We start from the raw sequence: 9,778 nt of genomic DNA on the forward strand, positions 1-9,778 counted from the left end.
ACAATACAGACTTTCCAGAGTGGTTTTTTTTTTTTTTTTTTTTTTTTTTTTTTAACATAGCTGCAATGGCTCCTGTTTACACTGCTAAAATAAATGTTTAAGGATAGTTGTCCTCTTAAGACAATCTTTTCTCTGCTTGTGGGTGGGAGGCAAGTGAGACATCTAGAAAACTATGTTTTAACTGTTTTTTCTGATACAAAGTAAAGACCATCAACTGGCACTTAAAACAGGATTGAGACTAAGCTGGTTTAAATTCTGGTTAGCTGAGTACTAACAGACCATAAAATAACTCACCATTATTTTGGAGATCTCTTGTGGTCACCACTAAAACATACAAAAAAAGATGTTTTTCCTTTTTTTCTTTGGCCTCCGTTCTCTGTGAAGAGAAGTGCTTGTTCCCATCTGGAGGTTTTAGCAGAGTTGAGAGTTTGTAGATCTGATAGTTCCAGAGAAAATGATGGTACTTAGTGAAAGAATGTTGCCACTAAAACAGGAAACCAAGCATAGAAACACTGGGTTAATTCACCAGCTTCTATACTGAAACTTTTTTTCTAACTTTGTACATTGTGATGGCTTTTGTTTCCAGAATTGTTTTGGCATGTAGTGGGCGAGGATGGGTGTGGGGGGGCCTTAGAAGTAGGGTACGCTGAAACAGAGAAAATATCACTTGTAAAAATGCACAGTTCTACAGAAAAGCATAGTTTAGCATGCAGATCTTAGTTCTGTGCTGTGCTCCTACCTTCAGAAAAGCTTTTTGTAATTCCCTGTACCCACCTACCGTGTGTACAGCTTAAAAAATAAAAGCTGAATGGTTAAGATACCTTTCAAAGCCCCGTGGGGCAGATTGGCCAGCTGTGCTTTTGTAACCGCCGCAGGGTGACTGTGGCAGCTATTGCTCAAAGACGCTGAGAGCCAAATCCTGGTCGAAAGGCAAAAAAGGATCCAGAGCTGGAATCCTGCCTAATCCTGCCCACTCGCCACCCGTGACGTTGCAGTTAGATCTCTCTCCTGCCTGCACTCGCATTCAGGGCGAGATAGAGGTGGCGAGCTTGGTGCTTGTGCAGGATGCAGGGGTTCTGGTGAGTGCGTGCACCGAAATGGGGAAGGCTGACGGGATGGTCTGTTCTGTCTTCTCGGCGTGGATTGTGGTTTATGGCATGCTTTGTTTTAGCTTCTTATTCTGGGTTGTTGTTTTATGTTTAAAAACTGAGAGTTTGATCACAGGACAGTAGTGTTTTTATTTTAAGGTGTAGTGAAGGATTGTGAAGCTATTTTGAGATTCAGATTTCCTTCATCAACAGCCGCTAAACATAAAGAAAGCTGCTATTTGTAAGTGCTCATTTGTTTTCCATTTAGTCTCTTCATTTGGGGGTCAATGCCATAGATGTGTCAGGCAGGACTCCTTGGCCTGTCCTGTCAGTAAATGTTTTAATAATCCTGGCTGCTGTTTCCCATGAGTATTTTTCGAAGTGGCTTGCTATGGTGTTTGCTTATTAGCAGGGGAGGAATTTCAGTATCACCATTTAGAGCTGCTTTTTCATTTCCCTATTTAAACAGCAAAGGATTGGCATACTTGTATAGGTTTGGTTATTTTTTAGTCACTGAGTGGAGACCAAAGAGTTCAACTAAAGAGGTGTGTTGAATAAGCTTAATGATCTCCTCTCTGTCAACTCGACTGAGCTGGAAGCTGGCTTTTATCTATGCTAATAATGGTAGCAACAATAATAATGCTAATTAAAAAAAAAAAAAAAAGCAATGTGAGAACTACTCATTAATCAGTTTTTACAAATTTAGCAATATTTTTGTACAAAAATGACATGCACAAGGGATTAATACTTTTTTACACACACCCCCCCCAAATAAGAATTAAAAGAAAAATTATTCTTGACCAGGCAAGATTCAAATGCAAAGAAAAGTTGGATAATCAGACTCTGTGAGGGAGCAGGACTACAACCTTTGGGTATGCGGCAGATTTTAAGTCTTAACACAAGGATATTGCTGCATTACAGCAATACATTTTGAGTTAAATTTTGGTCATTCCAAGGCTGGGGTCAGGATGATCTCTGATGTGAGTCAGAGGCAGATATCAAGAAATTGTCATTACAGTATGACTTTGAGAAGCAGATATGGTCAAGGAAGGTTTCCCTTTGTTAGAAATAAGTGGTGAAATGCGGTAGGATCTGTTCTCTTATCTTCATTATGTCTGTGTAAACTGGCCTTGTTTCCTTCTTGGCATCATGGACTACTTACTTTTCTAGATACTGTGATAACTATCTTCCTTGAAACCAAGTGTGAGAAATAATTTAGCACAAAACCAGATTCCAATTCAATTTACACTTTATTAAAGGAACAAAGGCAGCAAACAGCGCTGGGTGCACCGGGAGTCTCTGCTCGACCAAGACGCAACCACATAGTCCCTGTCCCGGCTTTTATTGTCCCTGCCATGCCCCGGTTTTTTTGTCCCCTGCCAATACAGATCCAGTAACAGGGGGATGTGTAAATTAATTCCAAAAATAGGTAGGCATGTTCTTTTCACCTCTTGGGGTCGTCTTCGCTCCCCCCTGGTGGTCGCTGGATGCAGTCAGTAATCTTCCTCGGCTCACCGTCTAGAGGACCCCAGGCTCCAGGGATGCCTTTACAAACTCCCCTTTGTTTAACATTAATTGGCCATTAACAGATTCAGTGCAAGCCAGCACATCAACAGCCAAGGGACAGCAAACAAAGAACCAGAACTACTCACCCTGCTTTTTCTCCAGGCCCGTAGCTATGCAAAACCAACAGAACCACCCCTCACCATGGCCCCCAATGGGATTTTATTTTGACACGAATCAAGTGAATATATTTCACACCAAGTATGCTGGTAAAAGAACAAAGAAAAAAATTTTTTTTTTCAAAATATTTTCTAGCTATTTCTGCAGACAGTTTTAGTATAGTAGGAGCTAGTTTTAAGGCTGGAAATGGATTTTCTCCCAGAAAATTCTGGGCACAAAAGCAAGGAGTTACTCCTTGTTTTTACTTTCTGAATTCTGGCAACATAAGTGTATACAGATAGTAGTGTTTACCAAATCAGTCTATAAGGGAGTAGGATTTTGCAGATGGCTGTGGAAAAAATTTGATTCTCCATATTGTGTAACACTGTGTTTGGATGACCGCAAATCTGCAGCCCTTTGTAACATACAAATGTTGTGATGTAAGGGTACAGTGACTTGTTATGCTGCTAAAATTCCAGGGACTCTTATCTTGGTAACAACAAGTAGTGTTTGCACTTAGAGAGTTGATCATGCATATATAATGGCTTCCCTTCCAATGTTATCAGTTCTCACTGATGGGTGTGAGTTTAAGCTGTTTGTTCTTAATGTTTCTGTTTAGCAAGAGTGGAAATTTATTAGCATGTAGAAGATGCTATCCGGGGCACGTTTGTAATGTTGGATCACAGTGTCTAATAAAACAGTTGCAAGTCTCCATATTTTCTCTCTGCAGGCATGACTGATGAGCTCTAATTTTGCCTTGGTGCCTGCTTCGGTTCTAGTGTGTAAAGAACAGGAAAGGTTACCAGTTATGGTGAACAAGATACAGATTTTTTTAAAAAGTCTTCTGTGGTGTGTTTATAGAGTTCACTGTTTAATATAGATTTGTAGGGAGAAAAAAAAATATCTACACACACCTATTTTTTGAAAGAAACCACTGTCTTACTATAGTAATTTAAGTTACTGGCAAACATAGAGGTAATTTTTTTTTTAGAGGCTCTTTATTGCACATATATACTTCAAGCATTTTTCTCCACATTGCATTTGAGCAGTTCAAGCATGAATGTTTTTGTTAGTCTGGTAGCAGAAAAAGGTAAGAATATCTTGGCAATATTTTTGATGTGTCAGGCACAGAACTGGATATAATCTAGATCTTATAAAACCTGGTTCAGCACATTAATCGATATACATCACCAGTCAAGCCAAAAACACCTGTGTGAGCTTTTAGTTGTTATTGTGATACACTTCCTCCTTGCCTGGCAGCATTGATGTCCAATGTTAGAGCTGCTTTCTTATTTCTCTTTCCAGAAATGTCCTTCCTGCCTGACTTTGGGATCTTCTCCATGGGCATGTGGTCAGTTGGTCTTGGAGCCATTGGTGCAGCTGTGACAGGAATTGTTCTTGCTAACACTGACTTATTTTTGTCCAAGCCAGAAAAGGCTACACTGGAGTTTTTAGAGGAGGTAGAGCTAAAAACTTTGGGACCAGGTAAGATTTTGTATGTTTAAGCCCACCTTTGTAAGGTCAGGGTTGGAAGAATTTTTCTTAGTCTTTCCTAGTTAACACCTGTAGTTAGTTGCACAGCCTTGACGGCTGATCATTCTGGTGAAGGAAAAGGAACCACACGAGGTATTTCTAGATGAAACATGACACAGTTCTAAAAATAAATAAATCAATAATACCCTGTTATGCATATAGATTTGATTTTTTTCCTGATAGAACTGTATTTGAATGTGGAACCCTCAGCAGTACTTTATGTTGGTCCTTAAAGCATTAATCATTATAGACAAGAATGGCTGATGTTATTGTTGATACTTTTTCTCCTGTAAACAGAAGAAAGAACATTCAAAGCAGGTGAACTATGGAAGAAGAATGGTGCAGTGATCATGGCTGTACGAAGACCTGGATGATTTTTGTGCAGAGAGGTACTTGCTGGGTTTGGGGATTAATTGGGAAGAGTTGAGCTCTACTTGCATAGATTCCTTTTAAATAAAAGAGGGATAGTGGGTCTGTGTGAATAAGGTAGTCATCAAATACATCTGAACTATCTGAAAGGTCTTGCTTCCTAGCCTAAACTGGTTGCCAGCTAGCAGCATACTTAGTTTTCTTTGTACCTGGTTTGTATAGTCCAAGTCCTGAGCATCTTCCTTCTGAAGGCAATGGTTACATGGTTTTTATATCTGTTGGGGACCTAGCCTGTGGTAATTACAGAGATAACTCTTAAGACATTACTAGTTCGTGTTAGTTCTATTCTGTATGTAGAAAAAAATGTCTGTGAGCCAGGTAGTCTCTGGTCAAAAGCAGCCCAAGACTGAACTGGCTGAAAGACAGCAGATAAAGCTCATCAGCAAAAAAGATGTGCATAAAGGGGAATCCTTCACTATTCTGGATGCTGAATGTGGGGCAGGAATGTGAGGAGTCTGAAAACAAGGAGTTCCTGTTCTGTAACAAGATGGGTTGGGAAACAAAATTTGATCCATAAGTTGGCTTTAGGCTCCTGGGGTGGAGGTGGGCATAGGCCCTTAAAATACAATTGGAATGTACCCTGGGCCTGGGAGCAGCCAGAACTTGCACCTTGGCCATTATTTTTCTCATAGCTATGGGAAGATACAGCTATTATGTTGTTACTCACTACTTTATAGGGTGGAGTAATTTATACTGCAGCCACTTAATTAAGGGATCTGCTCCCATTAGTAGTAACTGGTTAAGTATGTGTAGAATTCGTCGAAGGTTACAGTAGTTTACTCTCTGAACAGGTGTAGCATAGGCATGAGGAGAATGCAGTACATGCCTCTCTGCCTCTTACATATAGTCAGATGGGAAATCATTAATGATTTTTAATTTATTTTTTATACAACTTCCTAAGTAGAAATAAAGAGCCTGATTCAAAGAACACTTTTTTTCTTTTCAAAAAGAGAGAAATTTAATTTTCTAATTATTTTTTGTTCAAAACATCATATTTTTAATAGAGCCAGCCACATGACTGATCAGCTAATTAAGGCAAAAAATTGTTTTTTAACTGTGAAAGTACATGAAAAAAACTTATAAATTGTCTAAACAGAAGTTATTTTTGATTGTTGTATACTCAAAGCATTTTTGGGAGTTGACTCTTGCTTTTCTCCTAAGAACAGTTCATTTGTCCTTTTATTTTTTTTTTGGTCCATTAATGCTTCTTCATAGTATGAAACTTGCTTCTTTCCCCACTGTCACTGACCTTGAGCTGGTGGAACAGTTAGGCTGCAATACAACCTAACATTTCTGTTTTGTTGGTTATGAGTTTTGAATTATGTAAAAAATGCCAGATAAAATTATTAACCCCCCCTTTTATGGAGATCCAAAGGTATTTTGTTGAGGGAAAACAAATAATACTTGCTAGATCTTTAAGAACAGAAAAGAGGGGAAAGATCTAAGGAGTTAGGAATCCTGCTCACTACTCAGTGTTTGCTTGTGATGCTGACTCATCCTTTTCCATTTCCTCTGAAAAAGTAGTTAACTGGGAAGTTGCCCTTACCCTTTCACCTACTCGTGTCTTTCTCTGTCTTTTCTCCTGTCTGTTCATCGGTTTTCTACTTGATACTTGGTAAATTGTGGATGTTTGCAAGCCTTAGAGTTAAGGCATTTTGGTGAGGTGGCTGAGGGTGTTCACGTAAATTGTCCATATTTTTAAAGTGTGGAGTTTTGTGGGAGTTTTGTCCAGTAAAAATGACCTTTCTCCACTGGAGATGAGAAGAAGCATTTTCAGTGGCACTCTGATCTGGAAACCTCAGAGGTTTTAGTACTAACTGTGGGAGCTGGGATTCTGCTGAAGGTGAACAAAAAGCCCAGCAGATGAGTGGTGACACCTTACTCTTACACACCAGAAAAAGCAATATTGCTTCTGGGATAATGAAGATGTGTGAAAAAATTCCCTGATTATTTTTACCAGGGGATCTAGGAAGGAGAGTGCTTCTTCACTCTATTACTTATTCTGGACTTATATAGTCTGCTTCTGCACAAAGCCCTCAAAATAATTTGCAGAAGGGCTGATAATGACCTATTTCTGCTTGGAAAAAAGGATTAGAAATTCTGGACTGAGAGATTTAAGTGATGTCCTGGCAATATCTTTTTACTGTTCTGTAAACACATTAAAAGATAGTTGAAGCCCTAGCACAGTCAAGGTGTATCTACAGATTTAAGTTAGAAATGTTTTCTGCAGGATTTTAATATTTTATCCAGTAAATGGTCAAAAAATCCCCTTCCTTTGTGCTTAAAGAAGAAAATTGTAGTAAATTTAAAGAAGACTTGCCCAGGAGTGGAGCAAGCTTAAATGTCTGATTTACAGGTCTGTTTCTGTTTTGTGCCTCAAGATAGAATTACATATGCTTCTGATGCTCCTGAAATTTAAGGTGAAGTTTCCAACCTCCATTTACTGCCTGAAATGTTTGGGTTTTTTTCCTTTCTTAGGAGGCTTCTGAGCTGTCCTCTCTGAAACCCCAGTTGTCCAAGCTGGGTGTCCCTCTCTATGCTGTTGTGAAAGAGAAGATAGGGAATGAAGTGGAGGATTTTCAGCATTACTTCAAAGGAGAAATCTTTCTAGATGAAAAGGTATAGTGAAGTTCTCTTTTTGTTTAAAAAGAAGCTTATGAATGTCCTCTTTGAAGAGCTTGGACAGACAGAACGTGGTCTGAACTAAAAAGGATTTAGTGGAATTGTAGCTTAAGAAGTTAATTAGCTCTATATATACACACGCATTTCTATATTATATAATTAGCCATATATATACATTTCTACATATATACACATACATCCTGCTTAGCTTACAGGGTATTCTGTAGCTATGCACTGATAACATGTTGTTGCAGGGCTATTCCTCCCCTCCCCTTTAACAGGTAAACAATATGGCCTATTAATGTTCATTCCCTTCTTCTACTGGCTGTGTGACTTGCTGATGTTTATGATGTTTATGATCTTCAATCAAGATGTGAAGGTGACAGTCATAATTAATTTATGATGTATGGGCCAAATTGCAGTGATGTGGTTTGTCCCAGTATACTGGCACATGCTGTATTGCCAGTCTCATGCCCTACAAAACCATGGACCTGCTTATTACTCTTTAACCCAGGAGACTTATTTAGAAATCATTTGGCTTCTGAATGCAAAAGAATACGTAATGCTCACAATCAACTAGAAGATACATATGTATCTTTATTTTTCCTCCCTGTTCTGCCTGTGTAAAAGACTTGGGCTTATTTAAGAAAAAAGAGAAATCAACCTTCCTTCAAAAAAAAAAAAACCAAACCAAACCAAAACCAACCAAACAACAAAACCAAACAAATCCAAAATAGATGGCTGATAAAGTTTCAGGACTTGACACCACTGCTGTGTCTTTACCAGCATTTTCACTGCCATACTTCGAAAATAAAAAATACTTACCACAAAGCGCCCTTGTTGTCAGCAATAGGGATGTAGATATAAGTGAGGCTTAAATGCCTGTGGAGCAACTTAAAATCCACGTGAGTAACAGCAGTACCACCAGCTGGCTGTGTGGAGGGAGGTGGTCAGGTAGCCCTTTAAAGAGGGTAGTTCATGTACAATTTATTTTTAGCTCTCCCTGGTTAGCTTTCATGTGTTACAACCTTTCTTGGAGACAAGATCAGTTGGTTTCCTGAATTTCATTTGGGAGGAAAAGCCCTTTTCACTTTGTTTGCTGAGAATTGTGGTTTCCCTGCAGAAAAGCTTCTATGGTCCACGCAGGCGAAAAATGATGTTGTCGGGATTCTTCCGCTTTGGCGTCTGGCAGAACTTCTATCGTGCTTGGAAAAGTGGATATAGTGGTAACCTGGAAGGAGAAGGATTCACCCTGGGTGGAGTATATGTGATTGGAGCAGGAAGACAGGTACTGCAGGCCTTCTAGGAGTTTTTTATGTTTCTTGTGAGACCAAAAGTTTATTTTGTGGAGTTGAGTTGCTGGTCATATATCTCCCATGGGGAGTATAGTATATGAATTTCTCTCTTGTGTCTTTGCCTAGGGTGTTTTACTGGAGCATCGTGAGAAAGAATTTGGAGACAAAGTCAGCCTTCCATCTGTCCTTGAAGCTGCTGAGAAGATAAAATCACAAGCTTCATAAGTGGAATAATAGTTGCATGTTTCTGATCACAGCTTGAAATGTAGAATGCATCTGTTTCTTGAATGGGCAGTTTAATCGCTTTGTAGCTATTTAGTGATCAATGCAGAGGAAAGATCCTCTATTCAAACATAGAAAATTATTATAATCCTTGATATTTTTAATTGGTTTTTAGCCTTTCAGTTAGTCAGGTTTTCAACTGATCTTTTGTGTCTGACTGTATTAATGAAAGGCTGGGTCTAAAATCTGACCTAGCCTAGATGTTTTCAGTTAGAGACAGTTGGTTGAAAACCTGTCTACCTAGGGGAGAAAAGCTCTGCTGAGGCTGGAGGATAATAAAACTTAAATGAAATGCTTTTCCTTTTTGCTTTTTGATTACCATGTAAAAACATCTGTGTTTCTAGAAGACTAAATTCTGTTAGTTTAGATTACTCTCAGATTCTGCATTCAAGGCATGCCACTGTGTCATAGAATGTATGGGGTTGGAAGGGGCCTCTAAAGGTCATCTAGTCCAACCCAGTAAGTTTCTTGTTAGTCAGCTACTGGCTCTCGATATTCCAGCTCTTTGTGTAATTCCCTGCAAGGAAGACTGAAGACATCTAATGTACACATCAGAAGATACCTGGCATGAGGCCAAGTTCCTTCTTGTGTTTTAAGATTTTGAAATAAGGAAAATAATATCATAGAGTAGATTCAGTAGAGTTTCCATCCTGGCTTGAGTTCTGAAGTAGAATGGCTGGGCTGTAACTTACATATAGATGCAGTGTTACCCATGATCCATGAGAGCCAGTACCACACATAGACAAATGTATGTGCCTAGACTGAAGTATGAAGAGGACAGCATGTATTTCCCAGATATGCTGATGTTTCAAAATTGAAACAAAATTTTAACATTGCACTTAGAGAGAGTTATTGAGTGTTGCATAT

At 39.0% G+C, this 9,778-nt stretch overlaps 1 protein-coding gene across 1 annotated transcript; it reads left to right on the forward strand.

Moving 5' to 3' along the window:
* The first annotated feature begins 4,057 nt into the window (after nt 1-4,057).
* Nucleotides 4,058-8,854, forward strand: FAM213A (family with sequence similarity 213, member A). Its single transcript, XM_008935163.1, is given in 5 exon segments — nt 4,058-4,235; nt 4,581-4,672; nt 7,191-7,331; nt 8,458-8,622; nt 8,756-8,854. Coding segments are annotated over 5 exon segments (675 nt in total).
* The last annotated feature ends 924 nt before the right edge of the window (nt 8,855-9,778 follow it).

The sequence above is a fragment of the Merops nubicus genome, unplaced genomic scaffold (assembly GCF_000691845.1).
Source record: "Merops nubicus isolate BGI_N331 unplaced genomic scaffold, ASM69184v1 scaffold49292, whole genome shotgun sequence".
NCBI lineage: Eukaryota > Metazoa > Chordata > Aves > Coraciiformes > Meropidae > Merops > Merops nubicus.